Here is an 18,621-nt window from a genome sequence, read left to right on the forward strand (position 1 = left end):
GCTCACGCATCTGAAGTTGATGATGCTCAACTACTGGAAAGGATCAAGAAGGCACTCACAGACGACATGATGACCAAGGATTATCATGCACTTTTGACTACAGGACAGCGCGAATTTGGGAAAAACCTCGCAGAATGGAACTTCGAGCATGGACTGCTGCTCCATCGCGGAAAGGTTTATGTCTCCAAGGATCAACAGCTATGCCTTGACCTAATAAAACTCCATCATGACACCTTACCAGTTGGACACCCCAGCAGGTTCAAGACATTGGAGCTTATTACTTGAAATTATTGGTGGCCAGGAATGTCTGTAATGGTTAAACAATACGTACAAGGTTGCGACAGTTGTCAACGCAACAAGTACTCAAGGAAAAAACCATACGAACTATTACAACCCAATGAGGTACCAGGAGGACCATGGGAAATCATCACAGTCGATCTCATCACTCAACTTCCTCCAGCCATGGACTTTAGGGGAGAAAAGAAGACGGCAATACTTGTCGTCATAGACAGACTCACAAAATGAGCGCACTTTTATACAACGGATGATACAGTCACATTGTCGCAAGTCGCTAACATATTCTATCACGAGGTCTTCAAACTCCATGGATTACCACGCCAGGTTATCTCAGACAGAGGTACTCAATTTGCGAGTAAACTATTTCGAGAGTTCTGCCAGAAGCTCAGTATAAAATCTACAATGTCTACAGTGTATCACCCCCAAACAGACGGTCAGGTAGAAAGGGTTAACCAGGTGTTGGAGCAGTACCTATGAATGTACTGCAACCACAGACAGAATGATTGGGTCTATTACCTACCGACAGCAGAATTTTCATACAACAACCAGACCCATGAATCCACCGCACTTTTCCCATTCTTTGTCGAATATGGCCGACATCCAAAAATGGCACCAGACGTACACGAATCAATATGTCATCCCTCATTGGAACATCTATTCGCCCACCGATCCGAGGCACAAGAACAGACAAAGGCAGCATTGGAAGTTTCAGCTTCACGAATGAAATGGTACTTCGATGAGAAAAAGGGAGAAGTCCCATTCAAAGTCGGAGATCTAGTTTTACTCAAGGGAAAGGATCTCAGAGTAAAAGTCAAGTCCGCGAAGCTAGGCACACAAAACTTCGGACCTTACAAAGTACTTCAGAAGCTAGGCCCAGTCACATTCAAACTGGAACTGCCTAAGCAAATGAAGGTCCACCCGGTCTTCCATGCTAGCAAGTTGATCATGTATCATCAAGACACGGTCATACACTGTGAACCCCCAAAGCCCCCAGCCATAGAAATCGAAGGAGAACCAGAATTCGAAGTTGAAGAAATACTAGACTCAAAGGTCGTAAGGGGACGGGTCCAATACCTCATCAAATGGAAAGGCTATGACCATTCCGACGATACATGGGAACCCCGAACAAATCTTACCAACGCTGACGAGCTTCTTCAAGAATTCCACCAACAACATCCAGATGCAGCCAAAGCACCAATCAGGGTCGTCACTTTTGGTGGAAAACACTTCGAATTATCCTCATATGAAGTTGCACCGATCTCCACACACCGAATCAATATGTTCGATCATCCAGACGAGTTCTTCCTGTATCATAAAATGACAGACCTCACCAAATCACCGAAAAAATCCTCAAATGAAGCAGCAGGATGGGATATTTATGCAGCAGAAATGCACGAAATCCCTCCGCATTCACGAGCTGTGGTAGGAACGGGAGTTGCAATTGACCCTCCCAAACATACTTACACATGAATAGCTCCACGCAGTGGACTTGCTGCAAGAGGAATTGACGTGGGTGCAGGAGTCGTTGACCCTGATTACACCGGAGAACTCAAGGTCGTACTGATCAACACAACGGATTTCGTATTTTCGGTAAAGCCGGGAGACAGGATAGCCCAAATAATCTTCAAATATTATGCAGAAGGGCTTTCCTCCAGAAGCTATCAACTGTTGCGTGCAACTAGAAGGGGAAATAAAGGTTTTGGCTCCTCGGGACAATGAGCCTTGAGAGGGGGGTAGTGTCACAGATTTTCACCACCAAAGTCTGCATGTGACTTTTCTCACACCACAGATCACGTGCTTCACCAATATCTCATACCACTCAGCCACAGACACGACACGTAGAGATCAGGTGATAGTCCACATCACATGTTATGGTCCAGACCCACGGATGATATGGTCAGACCTGTCTATTCCAGGATACAATAGAGGCACCCATTTGGGAACAAAGGAAACAAGGACTATTGTTAGGCATCGGCCTTCCGCTTCCTATTAGTTTAGCCAGAAGCCTAGATAGGCACGATGTTCACACCGGAGAACAAAAGGGAAACCAAGATAGGCACGATGTGCACACGCATCACTGCGGCAACCATCGATCTTCTCACTTATTGTTCTACTTCCGGACATCCTATTGTTTCATGTGCAGCCATTAGCTTATATCTGTAGATAGGTAGCTTAGGTAAGATAGCTCGCTGTACGTGTATATAAGACCAGCCATGTAGGGGACGAAACTTCAGATTGTTTCTCCTCATCTACTACCTGTAGCACTCACTGAGCTCACCAGCTCCTTCATATATCTCTAACCCTTTTCTGCGCCCACCACATCGACTAGTCAGTCAACAGGCTCTTGCGCCACATAGGGTTCAGGGAGATACTTTGGGATCAGGGGGATCAGGGCAGCACGTTCTACGTGACTGTCCCTTTTAGTCTTTTTGATCTCTTGTCCGGTGTTACCGTGACACTATCACACATCCATACGCTTGCTACCCAGCTAGTAAGTGTTAGGCTCTTCAGCCACTTTAGGGATTAGGGGGATCAGGGTGGCACGTTCCACGTGACCATTCCTTTTTAGTCCTTTTGATCTCTTGCACGGCCTGCATAGATTTATTTTTCCACTGGAAACCTGATGCAAAAATGGTGAAAATATCTTATGTCTGGATATAAAAATAGTATGAAAATTGGGCGGAGACAATTAAATTATGTTAAATTGTTTTACCGAAACATATCAGCAATAGTGAAGCTATTTCCCAAAGGAAGATATTTCAGTCCAAAAATATGTGATACCGATATGTTTTGGTGAAGCAATTGTAACATAATTCAATTGTTTCCACCTGATTTCCAAACTATTTCCATATCCAGGCTTAAGATATTTTCACCATTTTACCATCAAGTTTCCCGTGGAAAAATAAATCTGTGCAGGCTGTGTTGTCCAGTCGTTGCTGTGACAGGCTACAGTGAGCCTCAGCCACCGGCGTGTCATGCGAGATCCGATCGACGCGTTTCGGAGATGGAAAATGCTTATGTAACTCCGAAATTGTTATTTTGAACCAAGTTACCTTCGTGGTGACTTCACAGTTTTGTGTCATGCAGGTAATGAACGGCTTTTCGTCAGGCGTCCTGATGTACATGTGCAGTGCGACCCCACACTATGCCATCTGATCATATCCGTAGTACGGTGGCGTGCAAATACTTTCTCGACCTGATCGCGAAACCTGCAACTTGTCTTCGGTGGGACCATGTCACGGCTGAATCGCTCGCAAAAAAACTTGCCTTTGTGATGGGGGGTTGCAGTTGCTAACAGTCCAACGCACCCTTGCATCGCGCTACGAGTGCATCTGCTTTGATTCGTCCTATGCAAAAGTTCTCTGGTCGTGCACCGTCCTTATCGCCCGGCATTGCAGAGAATTCCCCCCCCCCCCCCTCTCCCCCCGAGGCGCCGGCATGGAGTTTCCCCCGAGTGTGCCTTAATTGTATGGCGTTCTATGAACCTTGAATCGCTGCCAAAGAAGGTGGCACAATGTATGCAGGGGGGAAGATAAGTAAGCATCCTTGATAAGCCCGACTGTGTACCTGCTGACACGTTGAATGGCATAGGGGAGACGCTCCAAGAAGACAGCACGGCTCTCGCAGTGAAATCAGTCTCGGCAGACAAGTGCGCGGTTTAGCAACGTTCTGATATCTTCAATTTGAACACCATAATCGTGCCTCCCTGGCCGCGTCGAGATGATCGATTATTTACTCGCACAACTCGGGCTCGGAACAGGCATGGCGTCGACCAAGCGATTGTCAGCTCAGCATCATCATGCATCGCAATCACCGGGGCAGACATGATAGAATTTGTCTCAGATCATGCTACGTGCAGCATTGCAAGCTGCTGGCATGCGCGATCGAAAAATATTGGATGAACTCACGATTGTCGATAACACAGCGGATACAGCTATTCTGTGCCAGATGTGGAGGCGGGGTGGATGGCATCAAAGTCGGTGTCATATCGCTTGATATCGAAGATGGCTGATGTTCAGCAGAACGTGTAGGAGGGGCTAGGGAGGCCGGAGGATGTGTTATCCTATACGGTTTAACCACACCGTGTACACGAACTCGACAATTGATGAACTAGTGCATAAAGTAATTTAACCCCTCTAGTTGTGCAAAAGCGCGACATTTGCAAGGTTCCGTATCGAGGACGGTACTTCAGCGTTCAAATATTCAACGCTCAGCGGCCACTGAGCATGCCAAAGCAGAGTGGCATTGACGAAGGCAAGTTCGCTTAGCCATACTTTACGATAGTAATAAACTGTTTCAACGAAGAGGCATGCGACGGAAGAACAGGGAATATCGGTCCCACTGAGTTTACAACGACTCCTATATATATATATTCGAACATCGTCCGAGCCATGGATCAAACAGGGCGATCTATCCAGATTCGCGGACTTTGCTCCAATCGGACTCGGCGATTCGCCTAAAACCACAATATCATCTCCGACTCGGACAAGATGCAAGACGCAAGAACAGCCCATCATCTTTGACATAAGCTAGGTACACACACCATCGTACGCGAGCGAAAAGTCACAGATTTATTCTGTTCGGTATCTATATTATGCACAAGCGAAAAGCAAAAGCCGCAGCGGCAGCAACGTCAGTTACAATGGAAACAGAAATGCTAAAGATACAGGATGGCAAGCATCGTTCAATCAATGAAGAATGTCAGCGGTGTCTAACGGCTGCAGAGTGCAGTGCGACTTGGTCTACACGCCCTCCCTGTGTCCAGCAGGTCGGAAGGGAAAGATAGCATCGATAGGCGAGAAAACAAAGGCAATGCCTGCGATGCGGCTTGAATAAGCCGAGCGAGAGCGAGAATGTCGGCGATAGAATGGGTGCAGGGGATCAAAGGGGTGCGTGGGGGGGTAGGTATCAGTTTCAGCTGGATATACGTAATACACGTTTGTTTGCGACCAGGCGCAGTCAACGCTCACTCGTTCCGGACCTGTGTCCATCAACTGATTAGAACACCAATATACATAAAGACGAAACTCGCGACTCACAGTGAGCTGCTTGATCGACTTCTTCTCATCCACACCCGTCACGGGAACCGACCTCCCAAACTCCTCCGGCGGCGCTGGTCCCGCGGCCGGCATTTTTGGAATGCTCGGATCCAACTGCCTCGAGCGCTGCGAATTCTCCGCGTACGCGAGCTGCACGGGCGAGTACATCAGCGAGGAGCGCTGCTTCCTCCTCCACGCCGGCGGGCCCGAGTCTTCCTCGATGGGCGTTGTGAGCGGGTTCGCGGCGTTCACGACGTTTGCAGGTTGTACAGGCCCGTCACTAAGCGAGATGGCCGACATCGGGCTTGGGACGGCACCAGCAGCGGGTCCCGGGTACGCCGGGAGGACATCCATATCCCTGCGGGTGGCAGGGACGTCGATTAAGAGCATAGGCGGTACTTGCTTCCTCAGACTGGGCCGTCGCACCGGTGCGTTCATATTGCTCTGGTTGCTAGGGCCAGGGGCCATCATCGGGTTCGGCTGTGGCTGGCTCTGCTGCATGGACGGGTACGCGTTGGCGATCGGGTTCTGCTGATAGGTGGCCGCGTTCGGGTTGTAGGATGGGTAGGGCCCGTAGTCATTGTATGCGCGGACCTGGCTCGTCATTGGGTTTTGGTATGCCTGGTTAGGGTAGACAGGTCGGGACGGTGCCGGTGCAGGGGCGGGCGCGGGGAGGAAGACAGGCATATTTGGGTATCCTGCCCGCTCGTACATATCCCGTACGGCACCCTGCGCCCCCAAACCAGCCTGATTACTAGACGCGCCCGCTATCGACGGATCGCCCTGCAAGCTCCCACTGCTGTTGATGCTACTCCTCGAGGCTCTTCTCCCGGGACCGGGAACCCCGCCGCCATCTGCCCCACCGTCCCGTTCGACGTCCCTGTGGTCCAGTAGCCCATCCGAGGACGGGAATGGCGAGAAATCGATGGCCTCGTCGCGCGCTTTGCTGCGCTTGTGCTTGCGGATGGCATATGTCGCGATGGCAAAGATGATGATGACGCCGACGAGCGAGCACACGGTGATCACGCCGACCGATAACGACTTGTTCTGGAGGAAGCCGCTAGACGCGGTATCGGCTACCGCGGAGGTGGAGGGTTGAGTGGTTAAGGTGGTAGTGATGGTAGCGACTTCGGTTTGACCATCCGAGGTGTACGTCGTAGCAAAGGCCGATGTGTAGGTGGAAGCTTCCGCGCTGGACCTGGGTGTAGTGGTGGCAGGAGATGCGGAGGTCGCGGGAGTGGTGGTGCTAGCAACCGAATCCGAGCTCGCGGAGGTGGCGCTTGCAGAAGAGGTCTGAGAGGACGTTGCTGCGGTCGACTTAGAAACAGCTGCCGTGGAGCTGGGCGTCGACCTATTAATGTTTAGTAAATGAGACGTATCCTGGGAGGGCACACGTACTGAGTGGACGAGGTCGACGCCGTGGAGGACTCACTAGCCGTCGTCGATGTAGCCGCAGCACTGCTAGACGTCGCAGTAGAGCTGACGCTAGTACTCGAGCTGGACGAAGTTGTCGCAGTGCTCTGAGACGTTTGCGGGAACGGGTCTAAGAGCGACGAGCTGCGAAAGCGTCATCGTGAGTCCAAAGTCACCTAGCCATTGCTTGCAGCACGTACAAATCTTGCCCTACTGTGATACCGCCATCTCAGCCGAGAAAACAACGGACACGGGCTGAGGACTCACTACTGCTGAAAAAGTCGCGCTTGTGCTCGCGGTCCACGCGTTTGTACATCTTTCCTTTCATGACGGGGTCAGAGCCGTACAATAGATACCAAAAGAGTGTGGAGAGCGTTGGCCAGAGCACTGTGCGCAGGTGGGCTTGTCCTCGACGTCCTGATCTTCCGGAGACCAGGGGTGCAGCCTACGATGGTCAAGACGGACACTACTTGAACAAGTAGGAGGATAACGCAGGGCCACTAGCGAGGAGAAGACAAGGACAAAAGGAAGGGAGGGAGAAAAAAAACGTGCTATCGTGCACGCCTCAGCTCCATTGACCGGGGGCGCGATAGAGGGCCGCCTTTGAGCCACTCTCCGCGGCAGTGGTGGGAACAGAAGCGTGGGTGATCTCCGTCTCGCGTTGGCATCGAGACGGCTCGGCAAGAGGAGGCAGAGCAGCACATCGCATTGCCATGGAACTACATAACTTCCGAGGATGGGAACCCTCATTGACAATCGCCCGCAGACGCGCGGCACAATAGGCTACACTTCGCGCGGTACACATGCTCGATACATACTTCCGACGCAAGAAAGACACCTCCGACCGCACCCTTAGTGCGATATCCTCGACGCGGCCGCAGGCCCATATGCCTGCCCGGCATTCCGCTCCATGATGTCCCGCAACGGGCCAAGCAGACGCGTGAACGCAGGCGCGTCCAGCGCCGCCACCTTCAGCTTCGGCTTTGACGAGTCTGCGCGGACGATCGCACTCACTGTTGCAGCGCGTGGCGCCAGCCGTAGCAGCGACAACTCTAAACCAGATAACGTATGAGATGTCTGATGCGAACAATCCAGGAACACGCGTCCATACCTCCAAAGTAGTCGCCCTTTGTCAGGTGTCCGACCTGCATCTCCCTCGTCTCTCCTTCGGCAGCCTGCTGCATCTTCATGACGACGGCCTCGCCCTCCTCAACGAAGAAGAACGTGTCGCCCATATCGCCTTGGCGCACCACTGCCTCCCCGTCCTTGTACACCTTGCTCACCAACGCGTCAGCGATTTTGCTCCGTTCGGCCGGCTCCAGGGACGTGAGAAGCGGCACGGATGAGAGGAACTGTTCATACATCGTGCGTCGCCTGTGCGCCGCTTTGAGAATGATGGTGCGGAACGTGATCCGGTCCACCGACCACAGCGTCGATGGTTCCATCGCGAGGACGGTTGCCGCCCGCGGGTGTCCATACATCAACGCCAGCTCGCCAAACGAGCTACCCTCCCGACACTCTGCGACCTTCTTCCCGAACTCCGAATGGTATCCCGGCTGTAAGAATTTTTCATCCGATGAGATGTTGCCTGTGAGCCATGCGGGTGGCAGGGGCTCGGGACGGATATAGCAATTCAGCCACCCTTCCTCGACGACGTAGAAATAGTCGCCTACATCGCCCTGGCGGACGACCACCTCTTCCTGAATGACACGCTTCTCCTGCATCGCATTGAGTACACCCGTCTCTTGCTCTTCATCCAGGTCGCGGAAGATGAAGTTGTTCGCGATCGACGCACGTATGCGTCGGAGTTGGTCTTCCGTCTTTGTAAATACAGGAAGTGGCTCGTCCACTTCGCTGTCAACCACGATGGATTCGGCGCTGACAGATGGACGGCGCGCGAGGATCGTCGGGTCAAGGGTATTTAAGTAATCTCCGTGTCCGCATGAGGACGAACCATTCGCAAAGGACGCGAAGGGGTCTGGATTGGCAAAAACGGTGGTGGGGGAGAGCTCATCTTCCTCCTCTAGCCTGAACGACGGAGGCGTCAGTGAGCCACGGTCTCTGCTGCCTCCATGATCAGAGAGCAGCGCATTGCCTGGAACGTTGAGCGTGCCAAAAGGGCTCGGGACAGACATTGAGTTACGCAGCGAGGAGCGAGGCTTCGAGAGCGGTGGAGGGAACGGTGATTCGAAGGGTGAAACGCTGGGCGGGTTTATAGATCCAGAAGTGGGACCCAGAGGGGTATCGAGGTAGTGGTCGGCAGGCAGGTCGCGCGCTGAAGCGGGACGCTGGGAGAGAACGTCGCGGGTACGCGTGCGCTGTTCCTCGAGACGAGATTGGAACCAGTTTGCACAAAATTGGAGGGCATCTTTGGGCTGGACGCGGCAAGCGTCGCGAGTGAGGTCGGCAACAAGGGATTCAAAGGTGGACATGCTGGACATGATCGTGGAGTGTCTCGCCTGCGGTGCGGACTCTTATGCAGGAGCAGGCGTTGTTCCCGGAGCGATGCAATGCTGTTCGGGCGGGAGATGTGTCTTGGATCTCGAAGTGTTCAGGTCGAGCGAACAAAGATGGAGGACTCACTACAAGGACGCATATGGATTGCTTTGATTGCTGCCCGCGTCCGTGCCACTCAGCAGAACAAGGATCACAGCAGCCACGTGGCTTCCATATCCAGCAGCTGCAACGCTTGTTGGGACCGATCGGCGTCCATGTCGGCGAGTGCGAGCGAGCAGTGGACACAACCTCGTGTGATCAGAATGGTTGACCCGAGCAAATTGCCAGGTCGTTGATCACCATCGTGGATGCGAGCTGCTCACCTCAAGAGCGCGCGTCACAAGGGGTGACGCAGGAGTCACGCTCGCTGACGGCAGAGCACGTGGCTCTGTACTTACACGTTCACACTCAGTCGGCCGCGGCGAGCTCCCCATCTCGCTCAGCGACAGCCAACTCTCTCCAGCCACCCTTCCCACCAGTGCACAACCCGCGATCGCCAGGTCTCTAGACATGTCTCTCGTTGACATCCTGGTTGACATCCGCATCGAGCTACCGGCCTACTCTCACTCCTTTGTCGTCCAAGTTGACCAGTCGTCCAGCATTGGCGACGTCAAGCGCGAGATCTCCAAGACCTGCACCGGCGCGCCACGCGTAGATGGTCAGCGGCTCATATACAAGGGACGCATCTTGAGTGACGACGAGAAGGTGGCAGACACCTGGAAGGTAAGTGGCAGCGCCATGGGAGCGGTGGATTTGAGTAGCATACTGATGCCATTGTTCTAGTCGCAGCATGACGCGCACACCTTGCATTTGGCAGTCCATCCTTCAGCATGGACGTCCGCACCGCCTACGATGCCGTCATCTTCGACCACAGGATCGAGCACCCAGAGCGCGACGAGCAGCATGCAGTCTACTTTCCCTCGCCAATATGCAGCGTCACAGAGGGCCACATCGAGATCACGTTCTCCCCTTGAAACATCTCCGCTCGCTGTTGTTGCTATGATGCACCAGAAGGCAATCCATGTCCTCATGAATGGGACAATGCCTCCACCTTCTGCCCTATCCGCACTGCCTAACGCTGAGCGGCAGCGGCTGTTGGCAGTACAAGCCTTGCGGACATACGGCTGGTCCTGGCCTGCCATTCTTGATATGGAGTATCCTCCAGCAGGTGATCCAGCGGATGGTTTGAAGTACGAACAAGTTGCCTTGAAGTGCGTATGATTCCCATCATGAGCTGTCTTGTTGCTGATCAACCCTACACAGTGGTCAACCATACCTCTCACTGTCTAATCCTAATGCTACGCCCACCCCTATCCAGCTACACGCTCTGAAGGTCTTATCTTACACCTTCCCAATCCTTTCAACGCCTCCTCCTGAGACCACCACTTTTCCGCCACCTGTTTCGTTCAGCTTCTCCTACACCGTCAACCCACACACTAATCTCAATGAACATCTACAACGACTTGGTCTACCTCCGATCCGCCTAGGACCAGGCCAGATTCCCAATCCAAACGTGCCTCATATGAACCCGAATGATCCCAACAACCTCCCAGGAGCGCCAGCACCCGTCGAGTTGCGACCCATTCCCATCCGCGCCGTCTTCTTCTCCCTCATATTGCTCATCTTCCGCACAATCTTTCTCTTGTACTTCTTCTCACCTTCGCGCCGTCCATTCTTTGCACTTATCCTGAGCGCGTGGATCCTCTACGAGGGCTGGGGCGTTGTGCGCATGATCTTTGAGCGCGAGCGGCGTGATCGGCGGCCCGCGGGCGGAGACGGCGCCGCGGACGTACGAGGTGGCGAGCAACATGGGAACGGCGCGATCGGGCAGAACCGCCACCGCCGGGGTGCAGCGCGCGCGAACCGCCAGCTGCATGCCGTCCTCAATGGCCTGTCGAGCCTCAACCTGCGCGGGGAAGAGAGGATCCTGGATTCCGGAGCGCCTGTACGTCCGCCGAGCCTCAGCCATAGGATCAAGTCGTTCGTGGCGCTGCTTCTGCTGACGCTTCACCCTGCGGTGTGGGATCATCGTCGTGCGGCTCTGCGCCGTCGGGAAGGCCGCTTACGGACGGAGGCGAGTGCAATAGAAGCGGCGCGGAACGCTGAGAGCGAGACGAGTACGAGTGGGAGTGAGAGCGCAAGCACAGCTGGTCAGGACGAGGCGGCCAAGGCGAGGGCGCTCACGCAGGTGCACGAGAGGCGGCCGACGTGGGTCAAGGAATACATGCGCAGAGTGCAGACGACGGACTGGGCGGATGACGTGTAGGGCGTCTGCGCTCGTGCGAGCTTGAATAATGGATTTCGATGTGTACTGAGATCTCGAACTTGTTGTATATGTATGATAACGTTCGTTTTGCTCGTTCGGATTGGCCAGGAATTTATATACCTTCGCTGTGTCCTTTACTGGCTAGCTTGCCACATCGGAAATGAAGTTCAGAACCAAGATGAAGGTTGCAAGTTTCTATGGCTACAACGAATGAAACGAGAACCCGTCCAAGAAGACCAACTTGAACCACAACAATGAACATTGTACTGGCTCACAACACCTCCTTCTCCAGCGCCCCGGTCAGATTCTTCTCGTCGTCTTCCTTCTCGCTCTTCTCGCCCGCTCCTTCTTCTTGTCTTGCTTGCTCTCCATCCCTTTGTTCAGCGCGCATCCGCTTCTCCCTGCGCTCCATGTACCACACAAAGAAGGTGACGAGAAGCGTCGCGAGGCCCGTGCCGATCATGGCCCACATGCCCTTGTGGAAGCGTGGAGCGTCCGTCGCGGGGTAGAAGATGAGCGGCCACCAGGCATTGATGGCATTGTTCCACATGCTGCGGATGGCGAGATGAGGGCAACGTGAGAGGAAGAGAGGGTGCAAAAGAAAAGAGAAGACACACTTCATAGATGCGAGGACAATTGCGCGTTCTTGATCATCGTCGTAACATATCTGGTTGGCCCACCTGCACACACGGTCCTTAGAGGTCTATAGTATCTCCGGTCTAATAGCAGATACGCACGCAAACGTCGTCGCCTGACCCGTATAACTCGCCCCCGCCAAGTCTACCGTCCATAGATCAGCACCGAGCACAGATCTCAAGACCTTCCACAAGCATGCTACTCACAATATGCAAAGAACTTCAGTCCCGTGGGGCTGCTCCACACCAATAAACAAATGCTTGCGACGATCACCGCCAGAGACATGTACACCAGCACAGGCCACCGCGCGCGCGAGCGTGTCGCGTCGGTCCACGTCGCGCAGACGAGCGTCGACGCGATGCCTAAGGCGGTCACACCGCACGGGTAGTAATCTGCCACATTGCAGAGCACGCGATCAGTCATACGCAGCGCGCAAGATGGACACGAAGCTGGGACGCACCGATTTCCTCGACGGAGTATCCCCCGATTGCTGCGAGCCACTGGCCCATGAGGTTGTTTGAGCCAAAGCTCTCGGTCTCTCCGGATACGGCGAACTGTGTGTGGTAGAGCTTGTCGTGAGCGAAACGGAAAATTGCCTGCAGTGCCAGGCGAGGAAGCCAATACGCACAAGCAGACTGCATCCATACCACCGCCAGCGGCTCAGCACCCTCCTCGCGAGATCCCATGTGGGGCGTCCGTGTGCGCCGATTCTGCGAGCACTCTCCGAATTCGATGCTGAGTCGAATGCACTAGCGGATTTGCTCGGTTCGAGGCGCGTGCAAGCGAGCTGGCGTTCCTGCAGCACAACTTAATACATCAGAATTCACGTCGAGAATTGGAGAAAAACAGGGCTATCAAGACGTGCGAACCTCTTCGGTGAGATAGAATGCCTGTGTGGTGGCAGGGACGTCCGGGAAGACGAGGAATCCATAGAGCGCGATAGGTACCGTGATCACACCGTCAATGATGAACCTGTGCAGCATCACTTCAGTATCACTGGCTTAACGCAAAGCTTGCGTAAAGACGCACAACCAGCGCCAGCCGCTCCGGCCATCTGCACCGTTGAGATGCCTGGAAAGCACATGTATCAGCCGAAAACTATCTCGGTTCATATAAGATGCACTGAACAGACTGGTACACTGCAGCCTGGAGTACGCCGGAGAACCTGATCGTCCGCAACTCGGTCAAGACGTCCTCTCAACACCAGGCAGAGGGCGACGTACAGGGTACCGATCAGACCTGAGCTGGTGAAGATGCCGGAGCGCTTTCCGAGCTCGCCCGTCTTATACCACCTGCAAGCACATAGATGTTCAGTGTCTCACAAAATACATTCGCAGAAGCAACACGAACGATCCGAGAATATAATGCGTGCCCGCGAACGTGGATGCTTCGGTGATGCCTTGCAAGAAGCGAATCGCATAAAGCTGAAATGGAGGGTTGCAGTGTCAGTCAGGTGGATTGGTATACAGAAGATGCACTAGACAAACCTGGTGGACAGTCTTCACAGTACTTGAGCTGTCATAGAGAATCAATATCAGATCTTCCACAAACTGACGGCCTTTTCGGGCAGCATACCAGAAAGTGAAAACACCCCATGCAATCTGCGTAGTCGGCAACCAGATGCGTGGGGAGACCACTTGCAGCATGAGGATATCTGTGGCCCACAGGCATACAGTGAAAACCTGTCTCTGAGAGCAGAAAGGGGAAACTTACTCGGAATCATGCCGATGATGTAGCCACAGGTGAACATGGTGTTGACTTTCTGTTGCATTGGTAGGCCTTTAGGATAGTGGCTCGGTGCTAGGAGGATTGCAAACGTACATTGTACTCATCTCCATACATGTGAAGTTCCTCCTTCATACCAGAAACATATGCATTTGCTACATTACTCCCATCGAGATCTAAGTCGATCAGTTCGTGGATGAACGCCCGGACGAAAGGAATACTTTGTCACGGAAGAGAGCTCACAGGTGGTGAAGTACTGCACACAGCATGTCAATGGTTATCGTGCGCAATCGAACAGACGCGCAGTGTAGACTGAATACCATGAGACAGCAATAAGACAAGATAAACCAATCGATCTTGAGCAACAGTGCCCTCTCCGCCTTCGTCTCCGGAATATCACCCCATACGAACATCCGGACTTTGCGCAATGATAACATATCACTTGTCGAGATCGTGACAAAACTCTAGCGTCACCCGAACAACTTTACTGTTAGCCGGTTTCGTCGAAGCAAGCAGGAGATTGTCAGAGTCAAGACGAGCTTCCATCGAGCGTTTATACATCTCTTCGTCCGACTCTGAATCGCGCAATACGGACGGAAATGACACGGGGGCGCCTCCCCACAGAGAATCCATGACACGAGAAAGACAAAACATGCGGCAATCTGACGGCGTCGCACAGACAGGCGCCCGTATCACATGGGACATTTGCGAACTTCATAATGATGGATAGCGGGCCGCACGCTAGAGCTATCAGTGTAGAGGTGCGTACTAGACGGTATGCTGCTGCCCAGCAACGACCAGCATGTCTGTGGCTCAAGACGGTTTATGGCCGAGCACCCTGCAGGCTAGTGCGAAAGTCACCGCATCCTGCACCGTGCACGCTGCAGTGGCATCGGCCGCTCGATCAGAACCAAATCCGCGAAGTTGGTAGACCACCTTGATGTCGTGCACGATAAGTACATTGTGGCCGCCTCGATAGGGTCTGTGTCCCCGCTTGTAAATGCCCGCATAGTGTGTTGTGTTTAACGAACATTATCACTGTTAGGGGATCCATAACATCAGCCTCACAGTGTTGGGCATTGAAGCCACTCGCGGTCTGGAAGAGAGCAGTTCACTGGGGTGAACCGCTGTGTCTTCGCGCCCCTCTCGTGCATGAGAAGCGGCCGACGTAGTTCAAGGAATAAATACGCAGAGTGCAGACGACGGACTGGGTGGATGGCATGTAGGGCGTCTGCGCTCGTGCAAGCTTGAATAATGGATTTCGATGTGTACTGAGATCTCGAACTTGTTGTATATGCATGATGACGTTCGTTTTGCTCGTTCGGATTGGCCAGGAATCTTATATACCTTCGCTGTGTCCTTTACTGGCTGACTTGCATCGGAGATGAAGTTCAGAACCAAGGTGAAGGTTGCAAGTTTCTATGGCTACAATTAATGAGTGACATGAGAACCCAGCCAAGAAGGCCAACTTGAACCACAGCAATGAACAATCTACCGGCTCACAACCCCTCCTTCTCCAGAGCCCTCACGCTCTTCTCGTCGTCTTCCTTCTCACCCTTCTCGCCCGCTCCTTCTTGTCTTGCTTGCTCTCCATCCCTTTGTTCAGCGCGCATCCGCCTCTCCCTGCGCTCCATGTACCACACGAAGAACGTGACGAGGAGCGTCGCGAGGCCCGTGCCGATCATGGCCCACATACCTTTGTGAAAGCGCGGAGCGTCCGTCGCGGGGTAGAAGATGAGCGGCCACCAGGCGTTGATGACATTGTTCCACATACTGCGGATGGCGAGGTGGGGGTAACGTGAGAGGAAGGGGAGGGTACAAAAGAAGAGGCGACACACTTCATAGATGCGAGGACAATTGCGCGTTCTTGATCATCGTCGTAACATATCTGGTTGGCCCACCTGCATACAGGGTCATTACATATCTGTAATAATTCCGATCTAATAACTGGACACGCACGCAAACGTCGTCGCCTGACCCGAATAACTCGCCCCCGCCAAATCTACCACCCATGAATCAGCATCAAGAACAGATCTCAAGATATCCACCAACGCGCCACTCACAATATGCAAAGAACTTCAGCCCCGTGGCGCTGCTCCACACCAATAAACAAATACTCGCGACGATCACCGCCAGAGACATGTACACCAGCACAGGCCACCGCGCGCGCGAGCGTGTCCCGTCTGTCCACGTCGCGCAGACGAGCGTCGACGCGATGCCCACCGCGGTCACGCCACACGGATAGTAATCTGTAATATTGCAGAATCCGTGATCAGTCACACGCGGCGCGTAGGATGGACACGAAGGTAGTGCGCACCGATCTCCTCGACGGAGTATCCCCCGACCGCCGCGAGCCACTGGCCCATGAGGTTGTTGGAGCCGAAGCTTTCGGTCTCTCCCGATACAGCGAACTGTGCGCAGTGAAACTCCCGTTGGCGATCGAAGTCCACATTGAATAAGTACTACGTACGAGGAGACTGCATCCATACCACCGCCAGCGGCTTAGCACCCTCTTTGCGAGGTCCCATGTTGGGCGTCCGTGTGCGCCAACTCTGCGAGTACTCTCCGAAACCGATGCTGAGTCGAATGAACTAGTGATTTTGCTCAGTTCGAGGCGCGTGCAAGCGAGTTGGCGTTCCTTCAGCACAATTGATATATTAGAATTCACGTCAAGAACTGGAGAAAACAGGAGCCATCAAGACATACAAACCTCTTCGGTGAGATAGAATGCTTGTGTGGTGGCAGGGACGTCCGGGAAGACGAGAAATCCGTAGAGCGCAATAGGCAGGGTGATCACGCCGTCGATGATGAACCTGCGCAACATCACTTCAGTATCACTGGCGTGATGCAAAGCTAGCGTAAGGACGCACAACCAACGCCAGCCGCTCCGGCCATCTGCGCCGTTGAGATGCCTGGCAAGGACATGTGTCAGTTGAAAACTGTCTCGGCTCATATAAGATGTACTGAACGAACTGGTACACTGCAGCTTGCAGTACGCCGGAGAACCTGATCGTCCGCGATTCGGTCAATACGTCCTCGCAATACGACCCAGGGGGGAGGGGCAAGGGAGGGACGTACAATGTGCCGATAAGACCTGAACTAGTGAATATGCCGGAGCGCTTCCCTAGCTCGCCCGTTTTGTACCACCTGCAAGCATATAGATGTTCAGTGTCTCGCAGAAAATGTTCGCAGAAGCAACACGAACGATCCAAGAATATAATGCGTGCCAACGAACGTGGATGCCTCGGTAACGCCTTGGAAGAAGCGGATCGCATAAAGCTAAGATGGCGGGTTGCAGTGTCAGTCATTTGGTTGATGTACAGAAAATTGCACTAGACGAACGTGGTGGACGGTCTTTACAGCACTTGAGCTGCCATACAAATTAACATCAGATTTTTTCAGCAAACTGGTAGTATTTCAGAGAGCACACCAGAACGTCAAGACGCCCCATACAATCTGCATAGTCGGCAACCAGATACGCGGGGAAACCACTTGCAGCATGAGATTATCTGTGGATGGGCATATAGTCAAAACCTGTCTCTGCGGGCTGGAAGAGAAAGCTTACTCGGAATCATGCCGACGATATAGCCACAAGTGAAAATGGTGTTAATTTTCTGTTGCATCGGCATGCCTCAGGATCGCGGCTCTCAGTGCTAGGAGGATTGCAAACGCACATTGTACTCATTTCCGTGCATGTGAAGCTCCTCTTTCATGCCAGAAACATATGCATTTGCTACGTTACTCCGATCGAGATCTAAGTTGACCAATTCGTGGGTAAATGTTCTGACAAACAACAGGAACACTTTGCCACAGGCCACGGAAAAGAAGCTCACAATTGGTGAAATACTGCACATAGCAAAGCAATGGTTATCACACGCGCAATCGAACAAATGCGCAATGTAGGGTGAATACCATAAGACAGCAATACGACAGAATAAACCAGTCGATCTTGAGGAGCAATGTCCTCTCTGCCTTCGTCTCCGGGATATCACCCCAGATGAACATCCGGACTTTGCGCAAAGATAACATCTCACTTGTCGAGATCGCGACAAAACTCTAGCGGCAACCAAGAAAGGGCCCGAATAAATTTAGTGCTGGCCGGGATTCGTCTGGGCAAGGAAGCAAGCAGGAGATGGTCAGAGTCAAGGCGGGATTCCATCGAGCGTTAAATTCCTTTGCAATCTGACTCTGTATCGAGGAACGCGGACGGAAGTAACACGGGGACGCCTCCCCACAGAGAATCCATAACACGAGAAAGAAAAATCATGCGATCTAACGGCGTCGCACAGACAGGCGCCCGTATCACGTGAGACTTTTTTTTTTTTTGAATACAATTTATATCCCGCACGCTGTAACTAAGACAGATAGCGGCTATGCTGATGTCCTGATGTACGACAGTTTGGGGCACAATGGGGAGGACGGAGAGGGCGTGTAGGTAGGTAGACTAGATGGAGGGGAATGTACTCACGTGAGACGTTTCGTATCATTGGCTTGAGTTGCGACCGTCATGATAGCGGCCCGCATGCTCAAAGGTAGCCTGAGTTAGTACTTACTACAGTGTGTAGAGGAGCGTGCTACTAGACGGTTTGCAGTGCTGCCCAGTTGCAACGACCAACATGTTTGTGGCTCAAGCCTACAGTTTATGACCGAGTACCCTGCAGTGTGACTCGGAGCCACCGCTGCGGTGGCAGCGCTCGATCAGAACCGAGTCCGCGAATTTGGTGGCAATCACGTTCTAACAGGGGAAAC

The 18,621-nt window shown here is 53.0% G+C and overlaps 5 protein-coding genes across 5 annotated transcripts; 1 reads left to right on the top strand and 4 right to left on the bottom strand.

Annotated features, from left to right (window-relative positions):
- Window positions 1-5,263: 5,263 nt before the first annotated feature.
- LAESUDRAFT_753896 (uncharacterized protein) lies at window positions 5,264-7,077 on the bottom strand (the record flags this gene model as incomplete). The annotated part of the gene is made up of 5 exons (XM_040911817.1): window positions 5,264-5,278; window positions 5,337-6,687; window positions 6,735-6,893; window positions 6,950-6,959; window positions 7,017-7,077. 5 exons carry the CDS (start codon window positions 7,075-7,077, stop codon window positions 5,264-5,266), a joined length of 1,596 nt encoding a protein of 531 aa, XP_040770365.1.
- Window positions 7,078-7,435: 358 nt separating this feature from the next.
- Window positions 7,436-9,560, bottom strand: LAESUDRAFT_689753 (protein kinase A regulatory subunit). Its single transcript, XM_040906033.1, has 2 exons — window positions 7,861-9,560; window positions 7,436-7,801 (listed from the first exon to the last, which is right to left on the bottom strand). Exons 1-2 carry the CDS (start codon window positions 9,188-9,190, stop codon window positions 7,602-7,604), a joined length of 1,530 nt encoding a protein of 509 aa, XP_040770366.1. The 5' UTR covers window positions 9,191-9,560; the 3' UTR covers window positions 7,436-7,601.
- Window positions 9,561-9,662: 102 nt separating this feature from the next.
- On the top strand, window positions 9,663-11,594 carry LAESUDRAFT_746306 (uncharacterized protein). Its single transcript, XM_040911413.1, has 3 exons — window positions 9,663-9,968; window positions 10,029-10,456; window positions 10,509-11,594. The coding sequence occupies exons 1-3, from the start codon at window positions 9,756-9,758 to the stop codon at window positions 11,509-11,511; spliced, it is 1,644 nt and encodes a 547-aa protein (XP_040770367.1). The 5' UTR covers window positions 9,663-9,755; the 3' UTR covers window positions 11,512-11,594.
- On the bottom strand, window positions 11,431-14,486 carry LAESUDRAFT_719159 (MFS general substrate transporter). Its single transcript, XM_040907575.1, has 17 exons — window positions 14,193-14,486; window positions 14,116-14,128; window positions 13,969-14,048; window positions 13,861-13,909; window positions 13,723-13,801; window positions 13,635-13,662; window positions 13,498-13,571; window positions 13,371-13,439; window positions 13,280-13,312; window positions 13,177-13,218; window positions 13,017-13,119; window positions 12,776-12,943; window positions 12,608-12,701; window positions 12,354-12,539; window positions 12,249-12,291; window positions 12,129-12,191; window positions 11,431-12,062 (listed from the first exon to the last, which is right to left on the bottom strand). The coding sequence occupies exons 1-17, from the start codon at window positions 14,283-14,285 to the stop codon at window positions 11,783-11,785; spliced, it is 1,497 nt and encodes a 498-aa protein (XP_040770368.1). The 5' UTR covers window positions 14,286-14,486; the 3' UTR covers window positions 11,431-11,782.
- Window positions 14,487-15,262: 776 nt separating this feature from the next.
- LAESUDRAFT_719163 (MFS general substrate transporter) lies at window positions 15,263-18,100 on the bottom strand. Its single transcript, XM_040907576.1, has 17 exons — window positions 17,785-18,100; window positions 17,706-17,718; window positions 17,547-17,626; window positions 17,438-17,486; window positions 17,303-17,381; window positions 17,215-17,242; window positions 17,078-17,151; window positions 16,951-17,019; window positions 16,846-16,878; window positions 16,743-16,784; window positions 16,583-16,685; window positions 16,343-16,510; window positions 16,190-16,283; window positions 15,936-16,121; window positions 15,832-15,874; window positions 15,711-15,773; window positions 15,263-15,645 (listed from the first exon to the last, which is right to left on the bottom strand). Exons 1-17 carry the CDS (start codon window positions 17,899-17,901, stop codon window positions 15,372-15,374), a joined length of 1,515 nt encoding a protein of 504 aa, XP_040770369.1. The 5' UTR covers window positions 17,902-18,100; the 3' UTR covers window positions 15,263-15,371.
- Between the last annotated feature and the right edge of the window lie 521 nt (window positions 18,101-18,621).

The sequence above is a fragment of the Laetiporus sulphureus genome (assembly GCF_001632365.1).
Source record: "Laetiporus sulphureus 93-53 unplaced genomic scaffold LAESUscaffold_1, whole genome shotgun sequence".
Classification (NCBI taxonomy): domain Eukaryota; kingdom Fungi; phylum Basidiomycota; class Agaricomycetes; order Polyporales; family Laetiporaceae; genus Laetiporus; species Laetiporus sulphureus.

Bases quoted from the DNA above. Each gene is read 5' to 3' on its own strand.
- LAESUDRAFT_689753 (XM_040906033.1), bottom strand. From the start codon at position 9,190: ATGTCCAGCATGTCCACCTTTGAATCCCTTGTTGCCGACCTCACTCGC. The intron at 7,802-7,860 runs GTATGGACGCGT...TATCTGGTTTAG, and splicing joins AAAGGGCGACTACTTTGGAG to AGTTGTCGCTGCTACGGCTG.
- LAESUDRAFT_746306 (XM_040911413.1), top strand. From the start codon at position 9,756: ATGTCTCTCGTTGACATCCTGGTTGACATCCGCATCGAGCTACCGGCC. The intron at 9,969-10,028 runs GTAAGTGGCAGC...CCATTGTTCTAG, and splicing joins AGGTGGCAGACACCTGGAAG to TCGCAGCATGACGCGCACAC. The intron at 10,457-10,508 runs GTGCGTATGATT...AACCCTACACAG, and splicing joins TACGAACAAGTTGCCTTGAA to TGGTCAACCATACCTCTCAC.
- LAESUDRAFT_719159 (XM_040907575.1), bottom strand. From the start codon at position 14,285: ATGTTCGTATGGGGTGATATTCCGGAGACGAAGGCGGAGAGGGCACTG. The intron at 13,910-13,968 runs GTACGTTTGCAA...CCAATGCAACAG, and splicing joins TGTATGGAGATGAGTACAAT to AAAGTCAACACCATGTTCAC. The intron at 12,063-12,128 runs GTGTGTCTTCTC...CGCCATCCGCAG, and splicing joins ATTGTCCTCGCATCTATGAA to CATGTGGAACAATGCCATCA.
- LAESUDRAFT_719163 (XM_040907576.1), bottom strand. From the start codon at position 17,901: ATGTTATCTTTGCGCAAAGTCCGGATGTTCATCTGGGGTGATATCCCG. The intron at 17,243-17,302 runs GTGTGCTCTCTG...TTTGTATGGCAG, and splicing joins TGGGGCGTCTTGACGTTCTG to CTCAAGTGCTGTAAAGACCG. The intron at 17,152-17,214 runs GTTCGTCTAGTG...CCGCCATCTTAG, and splicing joins CTGTAAAGACCGTCCACCAC to CTTTATGCGATCCGCTTCTT.